This window comes from Eptatretus burgeri, chromosome 15, assembly GCF_056783735.1.
Source record: "Eptatretus burgeri isolate ZD-2024b chromosome 15, Ebu_testis_v1, whole genome shotgun sequence".
In the NCBI taxonomy this organism is placed as follows: Eukaryota; Metazoa; Chordata; class Myxini; order Myxiniformes; family Myxinidae; genus Eptatretus; species Eptatretus burgeri.
Window position 1 is genome coordinate 18750267 of NC_140975.1, and position 25196 is coordinate 18775462.

At 43.2% G+C, this 25196-nt stretch overlaps 3 protein-coding genes across 8 annotated transcripts in view; 2 read left to right on the plus strand and 1 right to left on the minus strand.

Annotated features, from left to right (window-relative positions):
• Positions 1-4559, minus strand: part of NEK8 (NIMA related kinase 8) — a 93108-nt gene extending 88549 nt beyond the window's left edge. The window contains exon 1 of one of the 2 annotated variants that reach the window (XM_085857748.1): positions 4320-4559. In XM_085857748.1, the coding sequence (XP_085713874.1) occupies positions 4320-4366 (47 nt within the window). In that variant the 5' untranslated portion in view covers positions 4367-4559. The remainder of the gene's footprint in view (positions 1-4319) is intronic. The other variant, XM_085857749.1, reaches the window with a different exon arrangement.
• Positions 4560-4956: 397 nt separating this feature from the next.
• On the plus strand, positions 4957-24476 carry ABHD14B (abhydrolase domain containing 14B). Of its 4 annotated transcripts, none has more exons than XM_085857793.1 (4): positions 4957-5084; positions 17992-18218; positions 20604-20845; positions 22885-24476. In XM_085857793.1, exons 2-4 carry the CDS (start codon positions 17996-17998, stop codon positions 23065-23067), a joined length of 648 nt encoding a protein of 215 aa, XP_085713919.1. In that variant the 5' UTR covers positions 4957-5084; positions 17992-17995; the 3' UTR covers positions 23068-24476. The 4 variants fall into 4 exon arrangements, with proteins under 4 accessions (XP_085713919.1, XP_085713920.1, XP_085713921.1 ...); XM_085857794.1 differs by having other exon boundaries at positions 4990-5084; positions 17995-18218; XM_085857795.1 differs by lacking the exon at positions 4957-5084 and adding an exon at positions 5090-5204.
• LOC147011668 (protein ABHD14A-like) overlaps positions 4977-25196 on the plus strand; it is a 36676-nt gene continuing 16456 nt past the window's right edge. Inside the window, exon 1 of one of the 2 annotated variants that reach the window (XM_085857791.1) lies at positions 4977-5084. The gene's annotated coding sequence lies outside the window, so the exon portion shown is untranslated. Of the gene's footprint in view, positions 5205-25196 lie in introns of both variants that reach the window. The other variant, XM_085857792.1, reaches the window with a different exon arrangement.

The following is a 25196-nucleotide window of genomic DNA, read 5'->3' on the forward strand; positions in this document are numbered from 1 at the left end:
GAATATTTTTCCCCTTTCCTCACATATTATCGAATGCCTCATCTTCATACCCACGAATCGCTGAATACATCTCAACGCTTATAAATGCCTGGAGACACCAGTGTTCATGGTTTTATTTCATTTCAGCACATGTGATAAGCTCTAGCATCTCTTAACCTGAGCCAAATTTCAAAATTTAATCTGCGGAATTGACCTTAGCAGAAATTCTGACTGTGAAAAAAAAGTGTTCATTTGTCGAATTTGTACATTGTTTGACACTCCGGATGGTGTTTAATTCGACCAATCAGCGATCACTAATCACTTGCCAAGCCTGCCGTTTATTGTCAACCATTTTGTTGCAGTGCTTGCTTGAGTGTTTAATTCACTTGGCGAGTGATCGACAAGCTGCTTGGATGTTCGTTTGCAAGCCATAGCGATACATGGCAAAAGTACCTGCACAGCACAATCAAAAATAGATCGAACGACGTACTACAAAGTTCAGGCCTCACCTGCCTGTTTTGTGCCCCGTGGTGTCGTGTGGTGCGAAGCCTGTCATTCCTTATGAACAGTAAGGTTGAGGGAAGGATGCATGGAGAGAGATGGATGGGGGGATGGACGGAAGGAAGGATGGATGGAGTGAAGGATTGGAGAGAAGGAATGGATAGATGGAATGGATCGAGGGGATGGACCGAAGGGATGGATGGATGAATTGATCGAAGGGATGGACCGAAGGGATGGATGGATGGATGGATGGATGGAGTGTGGTGAAGTACAGTGCATTGGAGTGTGCTGCTGTGTTTCTGGTGGGAAAGACTCCGGTAGCAAAACGGTCTCCTCTTGTTGAAATTCCTCCGGCAGTGTAGCGTCGGGCGAAGGAGCCTCATCCATGCTGCGGAGATGCCTACAGTTTCGCTGGTACACATTCCCCTTTGGAGTGGTCATGACGTGGAAACGTGGTGTTTGGTGTTTAGCCGTAATGACCGATGGTTCCCAGATCTTGTTATGCTGTACACGAACGCTGTCCCCCAGTAATAATTAGCTCTTTAGCACCCCGGTATATAAATCTTTAGCACGTTGCTGTTGCTGCACCAACAAATGCCGAATATCAACTGGAACTCATGGTTCCAGAGCCCGGTCACAACATGGCAGTTGATCTCTGAGCCTCCTGCTCATCAGTAGCTGTGCTGGAGAGCATGGAAGACCTGCTCATGGTGTGTTCCGGTAGGATAGTAACATCAAATGGGTGTCATGGCCACCATCGGTGGCTTTTCTGAGCTCTTGCTTGATAGTTTGTACTGCATGCTCAGATTATCCATTAGATTGAGGATATGCGGACTGGAGGTCATAACCTTGCACCCCCATTCCTGGGTGAATTTCCTGAGCTCAGGAATGGCAAATGGCATGTTGTCCGTAAATAATTCCTTGGGTATGCCATGTGTGGTGAACACAGACTTCAGAGCTTCAATGACATGCTTTGCAGTGAGCCCACAAATGCTTATGACCTCAGGATACTTGGAGAAATAATCCACAATCAGGAGGAAACGCTTTCCGGGGAAGTGGAAAATGTCCGCTCCCACTTTCTGCCATGGCCCCAAGGGAAGATCATGTGGCAAAAGTCGCTCTTTAATGTTAGCTGGTCTGTTGAACACTTGGCAACCAGACTTTGTATATCTGAGTTGATACTTGGCCAAAAGACCATTGGCGTGCCTTGGCATGATACTTGGCGTGCTCTGGCTTTACATTTCTCTTGCCCAAAATGGCTTTTGTGTATTTGCCGCAGAATGTCAGAATTGTGTGGCAGGAATTACCAAACGCTCACCAACAAAAACCATGCCATTTGCCACGTGCAGCTCATCCCTGAGATGCCAAAAATGTCTGATGGACACGGGAAGGTTTTTCTGGTGCATTGGCCAGCCGTTCAGAATGTAGCCGACTAGTAATTGTAAATCATTGTCATCCATAGTGGCACCACGCAACAGGTCCAGCTTGTTCTGGCTGACTTGCGGATAGGTCATTAATTGATGCACCCTCATATGCATGTCCTCAAAAATGGTGTCATACATAGGGACTGAGCCACTCGGTGCCTTTGACAAGGTGTCTGGAATATACAACAGCTTCCCAGGAATGTATTTTACAAACACGTCATAACGCACAAGTCGAAGTAGCATCAACTGAAGCCTTGGTGAAGCTCTGTGGAGTGGTTTCTTGACAATTGTCACTCGAGGTTGATGGTCGGTTTGCACTTGTATCCGTCTTGTTTCCGTACACATAGTGGTGAAACTTCGCCAAGGCGAATATCACCCCTAAAGGCCCTGCCACACTTTGACGACTTAGCCAGCGTATGCCGACATATGAAAAATTTGTCTAAAGCGCTGGCAAATGTCAAATACGTATGGGTAAGTTTTGTATACGTTAAGAGCACACTGGCATACGTCGTAGTACGCCGAGCTGTTAGACAAATTTTCCATGCTTGAAATTTTTTGATGTATGCCAGCGTATGACTCGCATGTTACGCATACGCTGGCCATAAGTTGTATCATAATATAATATTATAATATAATTAATAGGCTGCCGCTCAACGATTTAAATCATAACCGCAGTAGAAATCGAAGTGTCAACATCACCGTCATACCGAAGAGAAAAAAAAAAAAAACAGGTAGTCTGGAACACTGACGCTAACCATTACCTCGACGTGTTTCGACTTATGAGTAACTTACAAGTAGCGCGTGTCGACGTGTGTCAACGATTGCGTAACGTGCCTACAACTTATGGCCAGCATATTCGGAACGTGTGTCATACGCTGGCATACGTCAAAAAATTTTCAACATGCTGAAAATTTGTCGACGTACTCGGCGTACTACGACGTATGCCAGCGTGCTCTTAATGTATGCAAAACTTACCCATAACGTATTCGACGTGTGCCAGCGTATTCGGTAAATTTTTCATACGTCGGCATACGCTGGCTAAAACGTCAAGGTGTGACAGTGACTTGACACTTCGATGTCTAGTGCGGTTATGATTTGAATCGTCGAGCCACAGCCTATTAATAGTCTACGCCACGTGATCGTCGGCAATACGCTGCCGCGCGCTCTGCATAAGTTAGACTATCGTTGGGCATAGGTTGTGAACGCCGACAACACGCTCAGCATTCGTTGATATAAGTTATCGATATGTTATCGAAACGTTCTGTGTACGTTACTAACACGTTATGCATACGTCCAACTCGTTATGAATACATCCAAAACTGGGAAAAAGCATCAATAGTTCAGCGTACGGCAGCGTTTTTACATACATTTTGATACCTTGCCATACGCTGGCTAAAACGTCAAGGTGTGACAGGGCCTTAACACCTCTTTCTCAATCTGGGCATAATTCTCTTCCGCAGTGGACAGTGAACGAGAAGCATATGCCACCGGCCGGCCATTCTGCAGCAGACAGGCTCCCAAGCCGGTTGATGATGCATCAGCTTGTACAACAGATGGTCTTGACGGGTCAAAGAATTTGAGCACCGGCACAGACGATATTGGTTTTAGCTTACTGAATGCTGCTGCCTGCTTTGGCTGCCATTGCCAATGTGAATCCTTCTTCAGTAGAAAGTAGATCTTTCTTTCTTCAGTAGATCTTTCTTTCTTCTCTTCTTGCATCACTGGATGTCCAGAGCGTTTCAAAGACTACATGATGATTGATTTCCATAGCTAATTTGGATGCTGATTATTTTGTTTTTTGTTTGTTGTAGTTTTCATGCTTCTGAGGTTATATCCATTTAAAAGGTGATTCATATGTGTGCATTTATGCCTGGCATTGGCTTCATGGTTAGGGTGATGGGCTCGGGATCCTGAGCTCAAATCCGACTCGGCTGTTGAATTAATATCAGGTGGGGTTGACTCTGCCTGTCATCCTTCTGAGGTCGGCAAAATGAGTACCAGCTTGCTGATATCCTGTGTTTGAGTGGCGACCCGTCCAGGATTGTGCCTAAAATAGCCGAGGAGACTGCTTAGGCAGCACCAATGCTCTGCACAGAGTGATGGATGGGAAGGATGGGAAGGATGGGAAGGATGGGAGGGATTGGAAGGATGGGAGAAATGGGAAGGATGGGAAGAATGGGAGGGATGGGAAGAATGGGAGGGATGGGAAGAATGGGAGGGATGGGAAGGATGTTGATCCTAGATCTTGTAGATCCGGCATTACCGCAACTCTATGTCAACTCTAACAGTACAATAAATACCGTAATAAACGACAAAGGTGACAATTTGCGTCAAGTCCTTGATAAACAACTTCTTGCAAACTCACAACAAAACCTTCGATCCAAAATTAGCAAAATAACGATTAAAAGTACTCACCCAAAAGCTCCTCTTCCCACAACCTTGATTTTCTCGTATTCCTCCATTAATATATTATGATTAAACCACTTTCATCGAATTCATCAACGACTTCAGTTTTGTCCCACCAATGACTTTCCTTTCTGTACTCTCCGTTACCATGGCAACCGCAGCAACGTTATTGACTCATTTGTTGCGTGGCGTGATGGTCTATCTCTCCGAACCAACGTTGTTAAACAAAACATTAAAATGAGGAAAAGTCGGTATCATTTATCACAATCAACTGTATTTACACGGAAAACAGTGAAAGTTAAATACCGCCGGAATATTTAATACTGCAACGCACTACACCGTCATGAGCGTCGATTACGCAGCAAGGAAACATTTTAATGCACAACGTGATTTAAAGTATGAAAACACGATGTGAACAATGAATTCTCAAAGAAAAAAAAAAATACCAATAAAGCCCTGTTCGTTATTATTGTTGCATATAGTACTATTTGTTTCTTTAACTTTTCCTGAAATTAACTGCATTGGAAGATCTACAATAAGAAGGAATAAAGATAGCAAAATCGAGTATACTCTTAATTTTTTTTTTTAAACGATGAGGCCTCTTAATAACTCGATGACATAGAGACTTTAAATGACTTCGAATAACTGATGACTTTCGAACAAGGTCTCCTTGTTCCGGTGTTCCTCCGCCTATCGTGTGCTATATAGATTCACGTAGATTTGAGAAATTACTTCAACTCTATAAGGCAAAGCAAGCTCGTTTCCAAACTCGAGGTATGGTAATACTTTTAGTGTGTTTGGGGTTTTTAAATATTTTTTTTTTGCAGTAATCGTTAATGCGCCATTCAGCTGAACTTTTGCACAGTTGGTTAATAAGCCTCGCAATGTTTACTTGTGAGTAAAACTGACTTATTTCATGTTTGTCTTTGGCTTTAGCTTTAACACGTAGCAATATCGTGAGGAGGAGGAGGAGGAGGAGGAATTTGGGGTTTCGGGTTTGGGGTGGAATCTGAACACATTGTACAACGTGTAAGCTGTGAGGGTTCGGAAGGTCGGTTTAACTTTAATGGAGGATTATGATTATATTGGTGATGACATGGCGTGAGGAGGTTGTGCACCGCCCCTTGAAAGCCCTGGAGGATGCCTGGTGGTAGCTCGGTGGTTAGGGTGTTGGCTCAGTGGTTAGGGTGGTGGCTTGGGATCCTAGGGTCCTGAGTTCAAGCCCCGTCGGCCGCTGAATTAATACACCACGGGGTTGACTCAGCCTGTCATCCTTCTGAGGTCGGCGAAATGAGGACCAGTACCAGTTCCAGTGTGTGTGTACTGGTCGAGGGGCACTGCATCAGCGACACAGTCGAGCTTCAGGAAATGAGAGCTACCCTGGTAGTTAAGCTGCCATATGACCACCAAAGCCCTGGAGGGTAGGGGGGGCATGAACTGACTTTGGAAAGCAGTTAAATAAACGGGACAAGGAGCAAACGAAGTGGTGGAGATGTGCAGCAGTGAGCCTGTATTTTGTAAGTTTCACCAGGTGGGGGTTAATAGACTAACGTGCCGTACGTCCTGAAGGACATGTGGATGGTCGGAGAACTGTGAGAGCAGAAGAAGCTATATTGGAGGAGAGACGGTTAAAAAAAAAAAGACTTATCTATGATTTGAAAGCAACAGACATTGTGATTCAGCCTCTATCACAGGAAATGCCAATAATCTTTAACTTTCGATTCCACCAAATTAATGACAGACGGACAGATTTGACGCTGGAGCCCCAGCCCGGAGTGCAGGGCAGTACTCCATTGTGTTGCAGCCCACAGCCTTGTGCACCTACGTAGCTCTGAATTGCAAAGGAAAGACTTGCATCGACAGAGGACGCCCAGTCTGTGGCTGACTTTGGAGACCAGCTTTGCTATATGGTCATATATCAGGAGAGGTCGTGGCTGGCAGTGAGGCTGAGAATTTTAAGAGACTGAACATTTTCCAGTGACTGACTTTGGAAATAGATAGGATTCATTTGATGATCCTTACAGAGTGATGGGATGAGTGAGATTTGTCGTGATTGAAGGACTTGTTCCAATTCTCAATTCTGCATCTAAGATATTACTTGTAAGAATAAATTGCAAGTGGTTACAGGTGTATCGTGGGTCTTGGATGCTTCCTACAGACATTAAAGGCTTGTGCTTGATGCGAAGGATGGGTGTACTAGCTATGGCTATACTAGCTATAAAGGAGGATATGTGAGAGAGAGATAGAGATAGAGATATATATGGATTGGATATGTCAGGCCCACTAATATACGAGTATGCGTCCAATCGTTTCAGGGTTGCATTTTGGTGAACTGTTTCATTAACTGGAAGGGCACTCAGTAGAGCACATACGTCCTCCATGTAATGCCTGATCCACGACAACATATTGAGCCCAATACATTTTTGAAATATCTTGCTGTATATCATTTTGGCCCGATTTCTCAATGGTGAGGAATCTCTCAAAAAATTTTTGCAGTCGGATCCGGATCGTCACCAAAATCTAATCAGTTCGTCCTTGTCACACACCCAACCTGCCCACCAAATTTAATCTGGATCAGTCCACAACTTTTTGAGATATCCTGCACACAGGCAGGCAGACAAACAAACAAGCAGTCATAGACTGGTACTTAGGAAATCGTCAACTTGACCTCTGACCTTGTCTAATAAAAGCTGTCTCTAGAGAAGGTAGCGACGCAAACCAGAAGTTTCTACGATGATTCTGTACCAAACTATCAAAAATCGAATGTTTGACCTCACTGTGACCTTGACCTTTGACCGATTTTTGACCAAAATCTAATCAGTGCTAGCCATCACCTTCCTGAATTGACTCAGCCTGTCATCCTTCCAGCTTGGTGTAATTTGATATTGGTAGCTTCTTCCGTTCTCGGGTTATCGTGCCTACACACACAAACGCACAAATGCACAAACAGACGACGGAAGTCATCAATATACTTACGAAATCTTAGATTTGAAATGGCACGAAATCTTAGATTTCGTAAGTAACAAACAGACAGAGAGGGGTGAAAACATGACCTCCTTAACCTTCGGTGGCAATGATAACAAGATATAACATTGAACAATGCAGACCTTCGTCAGGTATATAGGTTGCAGTATATCTGATAACCAGTGCAGACTCACTCACTGAAACATTTTCTCTACTTTTGGGAATGGAAGAACCCAATAAGTCACTGCATAGATTCCCACCTCCATATCCATCCACCCATCCATTAGGATTAGGACCATCCTCTGTGCAGAGTGTTGGTGCTGCCTCAGCAGTCTCCTTGGCTATTGGGCACAATCCTGGATCACCACACAATCGCCACTCCAACACAGGATACCAGCAAGCTGGCACTCATTTTGCCGATCTCAGAAGGAAGACAGGTGGAGTCAACCCCACCTAGTATTAATTCAACAGCTGAATGGAATTTTAACTAAGGATCCTGGGATCCCAAGCCCACCACCCTAACCATTAAGCCAACACCAGGCATAATTTGCCCTATAATGCATTTTTTTTTTAAATTATTTTGTGTGCATTTCTGAAGTGTAAAATTTGCTCGTCATTGTTTTATTATATACTAGGTGAATGCACCCGGCGCTGCCCGGGTTCTTTTTGAATGAAATTAATCTTCTATACATATGTCTGACGTGAGCACAGTATCAATTCCCTATTGGGCCATGGCAGTCATAGGCTTAGGGGGTTGGTGAGGAGAAACATACCCCCTCCCCCCCGGCCGTGAGGTCTTGCCACATCGCCTATAACCTTCGCGAGGCCCATCCCGACATTTTTTGTTTCATTGATTAGCTCCTATCTTTCACCTTTCAGGAGATTAGCGCGTGCAGACAAACAAACAAATGGACAAACAAAAACTTAATCATATGCTAGATACAGTAACACCCCGATTATCTGAACACCCCGCATATGAACGCGTTTTTGGCCAGTCCCAAATTTTTAGATAGGAAATCCTGTACATAGTGCCCCCGATAATCTGAACACCCCGCATATGAACATGCTTTTTACCAGTCCCAAACCAGTTTTTACCCCGCACTGTGAACGCTACTCCAACCTTTGAAGGCATCAGTGCGAAACATGGCCATTGTTCAGCCGAGGCTGCATGGCAAACGTCATACAAACAAACGCCGTTGCTAATTACCACCCATCGCGCAGTTCGTTTTACTGGACGCAATGGCGTGGATAGAAAATGCAGCGGGGTGTGAAGAGATACAGTGACTTAATTAGAACCTGTTTCTAAATTAATCAATGGTAATCAATCAATAAGCGTCAAGAATTACAATTTCGTCCAATCAGCAGAGGCCTCCCCCTGAGGGAGGGGTGCAAGAAGGCCCTGCACACCTCCCTTTCCATCAATCTTCACTTGCTATTGAAGTTCACGCAGTACGATACACCAAAATGCCGAAAACGCATCACGATCTGCCGTTGGAAGATAAAGTCCGTCTGGTAAAGGAAGCGGAATCCAAGTCGCAACGCAAACTCGCTGCTGATTTCGGAATTTCGCTGGGCGCAGTGAACGGTATTTTACGTCGTAAAGAGTCGATATTGAAGGAATTCGAAGACGGGGCCCTATGTTCGCGAAGTTGACGAAAAGGAGGCAGTTTCATAGACATTGACAACCACGTGCACACATGGTTCCATGCTGCTCGTTCAAAGGGGATCCCTGTCAGCGGACCTCTGGAAAAAGCGAAGGCCTTAGAAATCGCGACTGCCATTGGTGAGGTGGATTTCAAGGCATCCAACGACTGGCTTGCCCGATTTCAAGCTCGAAACAAGATCTCACACACGTGCAGTTAGCGGCAAGAGTGGTGGCGTTGATCAGACGACAGTAGGAGTGGAAAACACGTCTGCCACAGCTATGTGACGGTTTCAAGCCACAAGCCATTTTTAACGCCGATGAGACTGGCCTCTTCTTCCACGCTCTACCCAAAAGGTCGCTGGTGATAAAAGGAGACTCCTATCATGGTATAAAGTCACCAAAGGATTGAGTAACGCTGCTGTTGTGCACAAGTATGACTGGTGAGAAAGTTAAACCACTCGCCATCGGCAACGCAGTGAAAGCACGTTGCTTTCGTAACATCAAAGTCGATTCCCTCCCTGTGTCGTGGACAGCAAACAAACGAGCGTGGGTGACCTCGGCGTTGTTCGTTGAATGGTTGAAAGCGCTGGACAAGAAGATGCCAAACCAACGGCGGAGGATTCTTATCTTCCGAGACAATGCGCCGTCTCATCCAATGGGTGTGACGCTGACGAATGTGACCGTAAAGTTCCTGCCTCCGAACGTTACGTCGGTCTTGCAGCCCCTTGACCAAGGCGTGATAAGCAACCTGAAGCGTCTTTTCAAACAACGGCTGCTCCGGCACGTGCAGTCGAAGATCGATGCCGCTTCAAACGTAAACGAAATCTTGAAGAGCGTCAACGTTCTCCATGCTGTTCAGTGGAGCAGCAATGCATGGGATCAAGTCCAGCCGACAACGATTACCAAGTGCTTCGTCAAGTGCGGATTCCTTTCCGAGTCACCCGATAGTGACTGGGATGCTGACGATGACCTCAACCTGCGCGAGCTCATTTCGCGCGGTGCAGATATTGGCGTATGTGACGACGTAACCCCCGAGGAATACGTTCGGTGCGACGATACGGTGCGTGTTCATGACTGCGAGGACAACGACTGGGAAAACTATTTAATGCGGAAAGACAATGACGAAGAGAATGTGGACAAAGAGAATGGGGACAAAGAGGAAGTGGAAAACATGCAGGTGACGGTACAAGATGGATTCAGTTGTGTGTAAAAGCTTAAAACTCTCTTTCTGAATCAAGGATGGGCAGAGTTGCTCGCTCCTTTGGAAAGAATCGAACATTCAGTTCAAGTTCATGTCCTAGATAATGCCTAATCGAAACCACAGAGTTTTATAACATCTTGGCTTAGAGACAAGTAATTGTATAAATTTGAAATTTTGATTCTCGTGCTGTCAATTTTGCGTTGCATTTTTGATCTTATCAATTTTCTATCTTTCCGTGGCAAATAATTCGAATAATTGTATTATTACTACTTCTTCTTCTTCCTCTTTTGGCTTGCTCCCGTTAGGGGTCGCCACAGCGGATCAACCGTCTCCATTTCGCTCTATCCTCCACATCTTCCATTGACACTCCAACCACCCGCATGTCCGCCCTCACCATATCCATGAACCTCTTCTTTGGCCTTCCTCTTCTCCTCCTGCCTGGCGGCTCCATATTCAACATCCTTCTCCCGATATACTCCGCTTCCCTCCTGTGCACATGTCCAAACCATCTCAATCTCGCCACCCTCACTTTGTCTCCAAACCGTCCTACCTGCGCTGTCCCTCTAATATACTCATTTCTTATCCTATCCATCCTCGTCACTCCCAATGAGAATCGCAGCATCTTTAACTCTGCCACCTCCAGCTCCGCTTCCTGTCTTTTTGTTAGTGCCATCGCCTCCAAACCATACAACATAGCTGGTCTCACTACCGTCTTGTATACTTCCCCTTCACTCTTGCAGCGAACTTTCTGTCACAAATCACTCCTGCAACTCTTCTCCACCCACTCCATCCTGCCTGCACTCTCTTTTTCACTTCTCTCCCACACTCTCCGTTACTTTGGACAGTTGATCCCAAGTATTTAAACCAATCCACCTTCCCCACCTCAACTCCTTGCAACCGCACCATACCACCACCCTCCCTCTCATTTACGCACATGTACTCCGTCTTACTCCTACTGACTTTCATTCCCCTTCTCTCCAGTGCGTACCTCCACCTCTCGAGGCTCGCCTCAGCCTGCTCCCGACTCTCCCTACAGATCATGATGTCATCTGCGAACATCATAGTCCATGGGGACTCCAGTCTGATCTCGTCCGTCAACCTGTCCATCACCATTGCAAACAGGAAAGGGCTCAGAGTCGATCCTTGGTGCAATCCCACTTTTACCTTAAATCCGTCCATCATTCCTACCGCACACAAGCCTGGTGTTGGCTTAGTGGTTAGGGTGGCAGCTTGGGATCCCAGTGTCCTGAGTTCAAGCCCCGTTGTCTGCTGAATTAACACCAGGGGGTTGACTCAGCCTGTCATCCTTCCAAGGTCGGCGAAATGAGTGCCAGTGTACTGGTCCCGGTGTATGCCCCGGTTAGAATAGGTGTACCATATCCCTGTGTGTCGTAAGAGGCGACCAGGGTTGGCATCAGGAAGGGCATCCGGCCATAAAACATTGCCTCACAAAAAGCCAAACCCCTGCACAGCAGGGAAAAATGGCTGTAAAAACGGTCATTCCAACCGCACACCTCACCGCTGTCACACTGTCCTCATACATATCCTGCACGATCCTCACATACTTCTCCACCACTCCCGACTTCCTCATACAATGCCACAACTCCTCTCTTGGCACCCTATCATAAGCTTTCTCTAAATCCACAAACACACAATGTAACTCCTTCTGGCCTTCCCAATACTTCTCCATCAATATTCTCAAAGCAAACATTGCATCAGTGGTGCTCTTTCCTGGCATTAACCCATATTGCTGCTCACAGATCGTCACCTCTCCTCTCAACCGAGCTTCCACTACTCTTTCCCACAACTTCATGGTGTGGCTTAACAACTTTATCCCTCTATAATTTCCACAGCTCTGCACATCACCCTTATTCTTTAAAATCGGAACCAGTACACTTAATCTCCACTCCTCCGGCATCCTCTCACTTTCCAAGACTATTAAACAATCTGGTTAACAACCCCACTGCCATCTCTCCAAACACTTCCATGCCTCCACTGGTATACCATCTGGGCCAACCACCTTTCCACTTTTCATCTTCTTCATAGCAGTCCTCACTTCATCCTTACTGATCCACCCACTTCCAGATTCACTATCTCCACCTCTTCCATCTCTCTCTCTCTCTCTCTCTCTCTCTCTCTCTCTCTCTCTCTCTCTCTCTCTCTCTCTCTCTCTCTCTCTCTCTCTCTCTCTCTCTCTCTTTCTTTCTTTCTTTCTTTCTTTCTTTCTTTCTTTCTTTCTTTCTTTCTTTCTTTCTTTCTTTCTTTCTTTCTTTCTTTCTTTCTTTCTTTCTTTCTTTCTTTCTTTCTTTCTTTCTTTCTTTCTTTCTTTCTTTCTTTCTTTCTTTTTTCATCAGCTCCTCAAAGTACTCCATCCACCTTCTCAACACACTCTCCTCGCTCGTCAGCACATTCCCATTTACGTCCTTTATCACCCTAACCTGCAGCACATCCTTCCCAGCTCGGTCCCCCTGTCTTGCCAATCGGTATAAATCCTTTTCCCCTTCTTTTGTATCCAACTTCTCATACAGCTCGTCATATGCCTTTTCCTTGGCCTTTGCCACCTCTCTTTTTGCCTTTCGCCGCCACTCCTTGTACTCCTGCCTACTTTCTTCATCTCTCTGACTATCCCACTTCTTTTTCCGCCAACCCCTTCCTTATAATTTCCTGTACTTCCTCATTCCACCACCACGTCTCCTTATCTTCCTTCCTCTGTCCAGATGTCACACCAAGTACCTTCCTAGCTATCTCCTTCACAACTTCTGCTGTCGTTGCCCAATCATCCCACCCATCTTTACCACCATCCAACGCCTGTCTCACCTCCTCCCTAAATGTCACGCAACAGTCTTCCTCCTTCAGCATCCACCATCTGGTCCTTGGTTCAGCCCTCACTCTCTTCCTCAACCTCACCTCCAAAGTCATCCTACAGACCACCAATCGATGCTGTCGAGCTACACTCTCCCCTGCCACAACCTTATAGTCACTAATCTCTTTCAGATTGCATCTCCTACTTAAGATGTAATCCACCTGTGTGCACTTTCCTCCACTCTTGTATGTCACCCTGTGTTCCTCCTTCTTCTTGAAATACGTATTTACCAGTGCCATTTCCATTATTTTTGCAAACTCTACCACCATTTGCCCTTCCACATTTCTCTTGTTGAGACCGTACCTCCCCATCACCTCCTCATCCTCTTTATTCCCTTCCCCAACATGTCCATTGAAATCTGCTCCAATCACCACTCTTTCATCCTTGGATACACTCTCCACCACTTCATCTAACTCACTCCAGAAATCTTCTTTATACTCCATCTCACACCCCATATGTGGGGCATATGCACTGATGACATTCATCATCACCCCTTCAATTTCCAACTTCACACTCATCACTCGGTCAGACACTCTCCTCACCTCCAATACCCTCTTGACATAATCTTCCTTCAGGATTACCCCGACACCATTTCTCCTCCCATCCACACCATGGTAGAACAGTTTGAAACCACCTCCAATGCTCCTAGCCTTACTCCCCATCCACTTGGTTTCTTGTACACACAGTATGTCCACCTTTCTTCTCTCCATCATATCAGCCAACTCTCGCCCTTTGCCAGTCATCGTCCCAACATTCAGAGTTCCAACTCTCACCTCCACACTTCTACCCTTCCCCCTCTCCCACTGCCTCCGGACTCGCCTTCCCCGTCTCCTTCTCCTCCTTCGCCCAGCAGTAGCACAATTTCCACTGGTACCCTGCTGACCACCGGTACCTGTGGCGGTCGTTGGTAACCGGGCCTCGACCGATCCGGAATGGAAATTCGTTTTGTTGTCCGCATAATGATTTGGCATAGGTTTTTACGCCGGATGCCCTTCCTGACGCAACCCTGGTCGCCTCTTACGACACACAGGGATATGGTACACCTATTCTAACCGGGGCATACACCGGGCACAGTACAACTGGTGCTCATTTCGCCGACCTCGGAAGGATGGCAGGCTGAGTCAACCCCCTGGTGTTTTCGACTTGGTGTATATATATATATATATATATATATATATATATATATATATATATATATATATATATATATATATATATATATATATATATATATAAATTCAGTGTCCCAACGGGACTTGAACTCAGGACCTTTTGGGTCCCAAGCCACTGCCCTAACCACTGTGCCAACACCAGGCTTTTAGTATTATTACTACATCAGATTACTACATCAGATAATTATTATTATTACATCAAATAATTGTGTTATTACTACTGAATGCCAATAATTGCGTGCTCATTTTGTCTGTGGAATGTGTATTTAGATGTGTATGTATCGAATACAGATGACGCGTTCATGGTCGGTTGATACCCTAATCCCCGATAATGTGAACACCCCGCATATGAACACATTTTCGTCCAGTCCCAGAAGTGTTCAGAATAGCGCGGTTTTACTGTATATTGTATATGGCGTTGGCCCCATGCCAATCGGCTGAACTTGAAAATTAACGTTACGAAATCAGGTGATGACGTCATAATTCGGAAGTCGGAAGTACAATTCTTTTACATCGGGACACTCCCGGGTACATGTTCTGTCAGCATGTGAAGTTTGGTGAGGATCAGTCCAGTACTTTTCACGTGCATAGGTCACAGACAAACACACAAACAGACACGCTTTCAACTATATATATATATATATATATATATATATATATATATATATATATATATATATATATATATATATATATATATATATATATATATATATATATATATATATATATATATATATATATATATACAGTGAGGACTGTACTTGTTTTCATTACTGTATACCTACTTTTGCAGCCCCCTGTATATACATATATATTGTGTGTAATTACATCATGATGAAAAATACATTGGTCATGGCTCATATATTTTAAAGGTTAACCTCTGTCTTATTATTATCCCCACGCCTTTTGGGGGGGGGGGGGATGGGGGATATTGTAATTGGATCTGTCTGTCTATCTGTTTGTCCACCATGCAATCTCGTAAACAGTTTGGGTTGGGCAGAAATTCACCAAACTTGGTAGTCAGCAACAGGTGTAACGAAGGTGCAAGAGCGCTATCATTTTTTGGCACCGCCCCCTCGGGTGGAGTCAAAAGGTCAAATACCAAAAAAAAAAAAATGCAATTATGGGCACATTTTAAAACATTTTTCAATTAAACTTTGGATATGCAATTAACATTGGGGGGATGCATGAAATGTATAACTTTTAAAAATTTGACCCTGGGTTCATGCCGGATATAGATACTTATTAAGAGGCACACTTCGAAAAATGACAATTGACAAATGAAAAGTATGGCCCTTTTAAACAGTTATATAGTTACGGCAAGTCGTGGCAGACTTCTGGTTATGATCATGATCACATTTCTCCAAATATCCCTATCTTGCACTGCTTCCTTAAGCTCGAATAGAAACCACGTTGTTACAGCCTTCACAACGTCCATCCAGCACATACCTGTATGAACATGTATTATTAAATATATATATATATATATATATATATATATATATATATATATATATATATATATATATATATATATCTCTTCTTCTTTCGGCTGCTCCCGTTAGGGGTCGCCACAGCGGATCATCCGTATGATCTGCATAGTGATTTGGCACATGTTTTACACCGGATGCCCTTCCTGACGCAACCCTGGTCGCCTCTTACGACACAGGGATATATATATATATATATATATATATATATATATATATATATATATATATCTATCACAACACACAACACACAACACACAACACACAACACACACCACACACCACACACCACACACCACACACCACACAACACACAACACACAACACACACCACACACCACACACCACACACCACACACCACACACCACACACCACACACCACACACCACACACCACACACCACACACCACACACCACACACCACACACCACACACCACACACCACACACCACACACCACACACCCAACACACCCAACACACCCAACACACACACCACACTGTGTAAAAGTTTTCGGCCACCTTGAAAATATTTTTTTATTATCACATTCTGAAAAGACAATGGCAAACCACACCATTGCACCCCTGCCAAGAAACTGCTTCGGCAGCACGGACGCTCTGACATCAGAGTATGGTACATCAGATAATTGCCACATTGGCATATTTTGATAAACTAGAGGTGGTGTAATGATGTTTTTATTAAAGAAACAAAAATGAATTGTATTTTACAATGTTATTGCATGAAATTTCAATATTTGGGTTGACCACCTTTTCATGCAAAACGGCAGATATCCGTTTTTTTAATGGTTTCCGATCATTTATGGGAAAATTCCATCGGGAAGTTGTTCCATGCATCCTGCAATGCTTCCCATCGTTCGTTTGTATGCAGCACAAGGCTGTGAGGTGGCATCGCTGTCTGAGGGTGCAGCTGTGCCGCTGATGCAGTACCCCCTGCTGCTTCGGGCAGGAATTTGTAATTTGTTCAGGGTGCCAGGGAGGGCTCACCTACTCTTCGCGAAGGATACCGTGGGATCTTTAACGTCCACCAACGAATGCTGGCAGATGGAACGCCCAGCATAATGTCCATTTGAGGGACGGCACACGTATTGATGAATCACCCGCCCGTGAAACACGGATGACAGTTTATAGCTGGGTCGAGATTCAAACCCAGGCTAGAAGGCTTAGAGGTGAATGTTCGTACCTCTAGGCTATCCTGTCAGCCCATTGTTTCCCATATTGCATCTTTTGATTATGATTCTTTTTCGTGTTTCCTCTTGTCCAAATAATCTCAGGCAGCTTTGATGTTAAGATGAGGATTTTTGAAGGGCCCATTTCTAATAGATGTATATCTCCTGACTGCTTTTCTTTGGTTTTAATGACATTTGCTATGTGTTTGGTAGTCATCATGCTGGAGAGCAACTTTAGTCATGCTTCCGTGCCTCCAAGCATTGCTGATGCTGGGAAGGGAACAACAATTGCCTTATCTTTGCCAATGCTAATCCTCAGCATATGAAGCTGAGGCTTGACCAGTCCACAAGGGTCAAACAGCTGACATTGCAAGAGCTGGACTTGGTGCGTGTCTGGCTTCCCCAGTATCGCAGCAAACTACAGCCTTGTTGGTCAGATCCATTGCAGATCGTAAGGAGGTTGGGAGTAACCTCCTACTAGGTCACGATGGCATGCGAATCGCTTGAGGAAGGTTCCCGTTTCACCCGTTCTGCAAAGACAAGGGAGCACTCTCCTCTTCTTTCCTGGCAGCCCCAAACTGCGATTGACAACGGGCCTACAGACCCATCTACACCTCCCAGGGTTCTTCAAGTTGTTCAGCAACCTCAAACGACTAAAAAACCTACGGTACATGAATGAAGAATTATGCAACTGGCTAATTGTTTTCTACAAAAAGAGGGAAAATGGCAGTTACGTCATTGGGACCATCCGGAAATGAAGGTGTGGTTGTTCTGGTTGAGACCATGTTCGCGAGGCACGGAGTCAAAAACTTGTTATGAGTACTTGTTAAAGCAATTAATAAACAGTTGATGTTTCCAATTACCAGTACATCTTGCGTCCTTGATGTATGGAACATTCTTAAAAGACTTGAAAATGCCAAAAATAGATCCGTGTGGAGGAATGCCATAATTTGGCCAACCTCCTGAAAAAGGGGGAAATGGTCATAATACGCTTCTTCTTCTTCTTCTTCTTCTTCTTTTCTTCTTCCTGATATCATCATCGTCGTTTAGGTCATTTCAATGTAAAATCTACACCGCCCATTTTAAGGTGTGGTTGTACGCTGTGTCCTCGATTGAGGAGTTGCATCCTTGTTTTATTCCACCGTCCTCATGTACAGCAGAATGGATGTGAAAATGGCAGACCCGGTCAAATACTCTGAAGGCCATGTGGCCATCGGAGGAAAAAGCATATTCTGGCGTGAAGTGGCCCCAGTAAATGGAAACTCACATTTTCCCATCTTACTGCTGCATGGAATGAAGTTTTCATCTGAAACTTGGCAGAATCTCTCCACATTGCAAAACCTGGCAAATGCTGGCTATCGTGCTGTCGCGATTGACCTACCTGGTATGTTGGTGACTCTTTTGTGTTTATTTTATTGACACTATATACATATATATATATATATATATATATATATATATATATATATATATATATGTTTTTGAAGTCTTGTAATATTGCTTACGCTTGTTGTGTTGCTTAATAGGGTACTTCAAACGCCCCCTTTTTTGCGAAAGTTTGAAAAACATAACGGCGATAGGACAGATGTGTTCGAATACATGAAAAAACATTTCTCTTTTTTTTTTTTTCAGAATTGGGGGTCCACATCGGGGTCAAAGTTCTGGCACGCAGCTGCTGCGCATTTTTCAAAATAAGTGTTATTTTTCACTATATAGTGATCAAAACTTGTGTCTGGTGGTGAAATAATTCTGACATATCAATGTACTGCTCCTTTGGTGATGCAACACTGGTGATGAGGAATCCTCATCTGTGCTGCTGCCAAACTCAACCATCTGGAATAGTTTATCCACTTCAGTTGATTTTCTAGCTCTTACTTTGAATAACTTTGCTTCTTCACGGATTTTCTACGTCTTCTTCTTTAAAATATTGTCCTTTCATCCGAAACTCGCCACACAGTCGCTCATCATAGATTGTAGGAAGGCTTTATCCTCTTCATTCGTAATCAGTTGCTCTACATTTTTCAGCCATAAAACGAATGTTGTTTTCAAATCTTCTAATTCCTTATCTATCCTTTCTCTATCCTTTCCAGTTCCAGATGAGCGTCTCGATTTCGGTATTTCTCGTAGCTTAGCATTGGTACTAACTAATTTAATTATTTTGTCAGATGCACTTTTAGGTGCGATCATTGGGATATGTCCTTTTTCATAAAAAGGTTCTAATTTTCTAAGTACTATTTTCGCGATAGTGGCTTTTGTGTAATTGTGATTGCATGCAAGGTCCTGATGATACTTGAAGCATCGGATGACTTGTTCCTTTGTTGGTAATCTTGTCCCTGTGATATTCGCGTCCTTTACAACAATCTTTCCTCCGAGTCCGAAGACTGTGCCATCTCGCCTAGTTTCCATGCGAGATTCCTTTCTGAAAGATATAATGATTTGTAATAGTGAGGTTTCGCCTATTCACACCAGTACGAGAGTGTGCCAGCATCACTCTAGTCCTTTCAACTAACCACTAGAACTGATAATGCAGGCAGTGATTCTGCACTTATCACTCAGTAGTATGCAATAATTATCACCAGAAAAGTCAAATCGTCTCGGAAAATCGTCCAAACTTTTACATTCATGATCTGCCACGTGTCAAAATTTCCGGGTAAAAATACCATTTTCCGGGAAACTGTGCCAACAAATTACAAGCCAACCGTGTTACAAACATCACCAAAGGAGCAGTACATTGATATGTCAGAATTATTTCACCACCAGACACAAGTTTTGATCACTATACAGTGAAAAATAACACTTACTCTGAAAAATGTGCAGGAGCTGCATGCCTGAACTTTGACCCCGATGTGGACCCCCAAGATGATGACCGAAAATTCTGAAAAAAATGAGATGTTTTTTCATGTATTCGAACAGATCTTTCCTATCACCGTTATGTTTTTCAAACTTTCGCAAAAAAGGGGGCGTTTGATGCACCCTATTGCTTAACCATCTTTTTGCTTTCAACACGTGCAATTTTCCAACTATAACGGCACTCGGAAGAACATATATCTCTGCCAGGCTGGCCAGTTTACGTTTTGCATCCCACTGATGGGCCAGGTCTGGATCCAGACCTGAACCAAAATCGAATTGGCTTTTTCTTGTCGCATCCAATTCGTCAACTTTTTGAAATGTCATGTTATGTATCGTTTTTTGGCCCCATCTCTCAATGGCGAAGAATTGCTTTGATAAATTTTAAAAGAAATTCTCGTGTCCTGATTCGGATCTTCCCTAAAATCGAATTGATTTGTTGTCGTCACAAAACCCTGTCCACCAAGTTTCGTCCGAATCCGTCCACAACTTTTTGAGATATCGTGCTCTACGTCGTTTTTGGCTCCATCTCTCAATGATGAAGAATCACTTTAAAAATTCTCCAGTTGTAGCCGGATCCAGATCTTCATCAAAATCTAATCAATTCGTCCTTGTAGCACACCCAACCTGTCCACAAAATTTAATCCAAATCCATCCTCAACTTTTTGTTGAGATATCCCACTCCCAGATACCAGACACACTGACAGGGGTGAAAACATAACCTCTGTCCACCTTTGGTTGCAAAAGTAATAAAATTGTATCGCACAGCTGAAAAAGTACTTGGAAATTAAAAGTGAGCATTGTAAGCATATTTGTTTATACCAGTGATTTATTTGAGGAATCGAACAATTATTTAAATGTTTTCTTGTCTTAATTTGATCAGTCTCTTGACATATGGCCTACCTCTGGCTTTATACTTCAGGCTACGGACGTTCCCAGAATACCCCGCCTGAAGTTGCATTGGAAGAGTTGGCCTCCTCCGAATTCTTGAAGGTGGTTGTTGAGGCATTGGAGTTGATGAGCTGCGTCATCATTTCTCCCTCCATGAGTGGCATGTACTCTTTGCCATTCTTATTGGACCACCACGACCTTGTGCGCGGTTTCGTTCCTGTGGCCCCCATTTGTACACAAATGTTCTCGGCTTCCGATTATGAGAAAATTGTGGTGGGTTTGCTGTTTTTTCAGTGCAACATTTATCACAGGTTAATCTGTGCTTTGTGTGTTTAAAAACAGATGACGGCTGTTTGTTTGTTCGTTCGTTTCATCGAGTTCAGGCGTTAAACAAATGTATGGCATGCTTGTTGGTATTTCAAATACAGTCCTGTATTTCGATTTTTCCTTTTGCACAAGAGATTAATGATGCTCTCGGATTTTATATTCCATCACTCCCAGGGATTAAAAAGATGGTACAATAGAAAATACCCATGGCACAGTATAGATGCATTGAATTTGGACTCTTAGATGCACGCAGTTTATGGCATAGGTGAGCCAGGGAATTGTGCCTGAATGGATTGAAAGAACCCGGTGGATGCAAAGTGTGTAAAAGACGGGACTTTTATCCCTGTTGGGAGGACTTCAAGACTGGGTGGCTGTCTTTTAGGTTGTGGTGGAGTTAAACTTCGCGGAAATGTCGGGAAAAGCCAAAGAAATTGATGTGATATGATTTTTAAAACTCTGGAGGTTCACAATTACAAAAGTGGTTTTATATTTCCAAGTGTACCATACGCTTTGCCGAGTGGTGGTGCTGCCAAAGCAGTTCCTGGGTATAGGGTTTTTCTGGTTGGTTTGCTGTTGTCTTCCCAGCTGTCATTCAGGAGAGGAATTTGGAATTTGTTCATGATGCCGGAGATGAGTCACCTACTCTTCGTGAACCACGCCGTGGGATATTTAACGTCCAACTAATGCCAGCAGACGGAACACCCAGTTTAAAGTCTGTCCGTTTGAGGGATGGCACACACACTGATATCCTGCCTGTAAAACACCAGGGTGAGAGACAGTTTATAGCTGGGCTGAGATTTCAATGCAGGCTAGATTGCTCAAAGGTGATTGCACATCCCTCGAGGCTGAATCGATGCTGTGGTCTGCTGTTCTGCTGGCTTAGAGAATGTTTTCTAGATTAACTAGCATTCATTAAATTTAGTGGGTGACACGAGGCTGTGAATGAACTTGTTTTATCTGTTTCTCCTCAAAATGTAAACTTTGAAAATGCATTCTTCAGTGCATGTTTGGACTAGAGAGTTAATAGAACACCTTACTCCACATAGTGTTCGGATATATCATTCAATTGAAATCAAATAATGATTTTAAAGGTCGTATAAAAAGAATCTGGAAGTTTTAGCACCGTTGAAACAGCCTTATTTAACATGTCCAAGTACTGAAAAATTGGAGGTTTTTAGAAGCTGCATGAAGGTGATTTATGTTCCACAGTGGTCTGGTGCTGTCTATAATTCAATTAAAGATCATAAAGGTTGTATAAAAACATTTATTCCGGAAGTTTACCACAATTGACGCAGTGGTTGTGACGCCACCCTATCTAACACGTTACATTAGTTATTTGTGCCTGTTGTTTGTGTTCTTTATGATGTCCTTAAAAACAGTAAGTTTCCTGTTTGGAATGATTTTCAATTTTTTTCTTGACTGCCAGGTAGGCACAGTAAAATAATAATTTTTTTTTTAATCTCGCTCTTCTCTGTGCACGCGCGATCGGGACGAGTTCAGAGCCAAAGTACTGCTAAACTGCAGGTTTAATATGACATTCATTTTAAATTAAGTTGTTCCTCGATCATAATCTGACATTTGTGGACGGACTAACAAACACAGACGTGAACCTATTGCTTCACCACGCTTTTCGCTTTGTGTGCGTGGGGTAATGACTTGTCTAAACATGTATGTGTTTGTTGAGAAATTGATGAGTGCTGAAAAGCTGAAGTCTTGAATGTAGATTTTAAAATATGTGCATTTTTAAAAAAAAAATATATTTTCCAGTTGATGATGCACACCTTTTCGCTATTTTGTCTTTGTTAAGCAATTTTAAGGGTTGTGGTTTGCAGCTACAATATATATTGTATTACTAATTGGTGAGATCGGTGCATTTTATGTACTTGTCTCAGGAAGACTTGTTACTTGGAGTTTTTTTTTTTTGTCTTTTGATACTGAAGGTATAAATACTGAGTAATGTTTTTTGTTGTTGTTGTTAATTGCAGATTCCGACCTTGATTGTGTATGGGTCTTTGGATTCTCCTCTTGGCACATTGTCATTTGGCAACCTGAAACAACTGCCAAATAGCAGCGTTGTTTGTATGGAAGGTGCAGGCCATGCTTGCTACCTGGACAAGCCAGAGGAGTGGAATTCTGCTTTGCTGTCTTTCCTTCGTCGTCTGCATTAGATCAGCATAACCACACCGTTTCTTTATCATTTGAAATTTACACTGAATTCTCATTGGAGTAACACAGATTTTGATTGATTTATTATTGATTAAAGGTACCCGACATTGGGAGGGGAGAGTGAGGAAGGGAGAGGGGAGAGCGACACCTCACCAACCATCACCTCAAAAACAATCACTATACATTCCGGGAGGGGTGGGAGTGAAGGGAATGGTGGAAAAAGGAAAGGCGGGGTGGGGGAGAGGTGTGGTCGTGTTATAGATGCGTTTGGTAGGGGGAAAGGGTGGGGGGGGTAGTTCTCGACTTGTGTTTAGTGGAGGGACTTGAGGGGAAGTTGAGGGGGGGTTGTAGGGGATAATCCCATCTGTTAGCATTAGTACGGGATTGAATGAAGTGGGGTACGTTAAAACAGGATAGTAATAGCATCCGTCACTTTCAAACAGCACATACTATTTATAAAGATTTATAACATGGGCTTCCCTTGAGGGATGTGACTCGAACTGCGGCTGCCACCCTGTATACCCGCTCTGGAACTGGAACTCTCCGAGGCAAGGGTTACATTTTAAACTTTTGTCATATTTAACAAAGGCAACAGAACATGGGTTTATATATGGTACTTCATTATGAGAGTCCAACTACAGAGCTTCGAACAGAACACAGCTTTATATATGTACTTAATTTACTTTATTACCTTAACATTGTCTTGAATGTCATTTTGTAATTTTTTTTTTTTAAAGATAACTGCTGTGATAAAAAAAAGAAGTAAATTGCACCACTGTCGACTGACTTACGAACCCTGGTTGATAAGGTACAGCTGGCTTGGCTCACGATGTGAACAGCGATTCATAGGTATAAAGTTCTATCGTACAGAAAACGTTACGACCTTTTCCAAGGCAAGCCATTTTTGATTAGGCTGAAATAAGATGGTGAATTAAGACCCCTGAGAGGGGAATGCAGGTGGTTTTTGTTTTTTCATGATGAGGAGTTAATTATTTTCAAAAGGGATGTTAAAATTTACCCAAATACCCAATTTTCGTTCATGCATTCCCTTGAAGTACCCTTGGTATGCATACAAAGTTTCAGGCTGCCAGATTTCATGGTTTTTGGCATGGAGGACACACACACACACACACACACACACACACACACACACACACACACACACACACACACACACACACACACACACACACACACACACACGAACATGTCGGATCTGCTAGCATTGTGCGTTGATTGCTGTGACAGACTGGAGAGTGAAATTCTTGGACTGTTTCACAGTCTTCCACGTTCTGCAGAATATGTCATTACTGTGGTCTTTATTCTCATGATTCACAACCCGTTATCAAAATCATTGAGATATGCTGTTTTCACAATGAACTCTAATTGAAATAAAAATTTTTACTAATAATTATTTGGATAATAAATTTATACATGTGAAAAACAAAAATTGTTTTTGTGTGTGGAATACAAGCAGTCATTTCATTGACTAAACTTTGTTGTACAATTTTTTTTTTTTCAGTACAATGGGATAAAAGCCATGATTAACATTTAGATTAGGACATGGTAAAGAAAAATGACGTTGTTGTCCATCTATTATTTTATGTTTTTGGTGTTATTGTTGTACATGTTTGCCAGCAAGGTATCAGCTCATGGATTGATGTGGTTGAGGACACACAAGGTTTGCTGAGATTAAAAGCTGAAATTTTAAATTTAAATTCTTCTTATCCTTGGTGACGTTCATTCAACGTGTTGTCAACATTGAGCAATCTCATGCAGCAAACACAAAGTACAGTACATCCTTTGTGTTGTTCCATTGACCAGCATCAATTCGTACATACGTATTTGGTTTTTCTTGAATATAAGTGTGTGTTTCATGAGCCTGTCCCCTGCCCCCCCCACCCACTCCCCAATATAGGGGGACACGTGGAAAAAGGGGGGGGGTGGTAACAATCGCTGCTGTCTGTCTGTCCAGACTAACTTTTTTTTTTAACCATGTCAGCTTTTGTCATAAAATTTTCAACAAACCTTTTATTGTGAGAATATGAACAATTTTTGTAATTGTTGTTTTCGTCAAGTTTAGTTTGAGTACAAAGTGGACGTGGATGGGCTTTGCATTGTGAGATGCCTC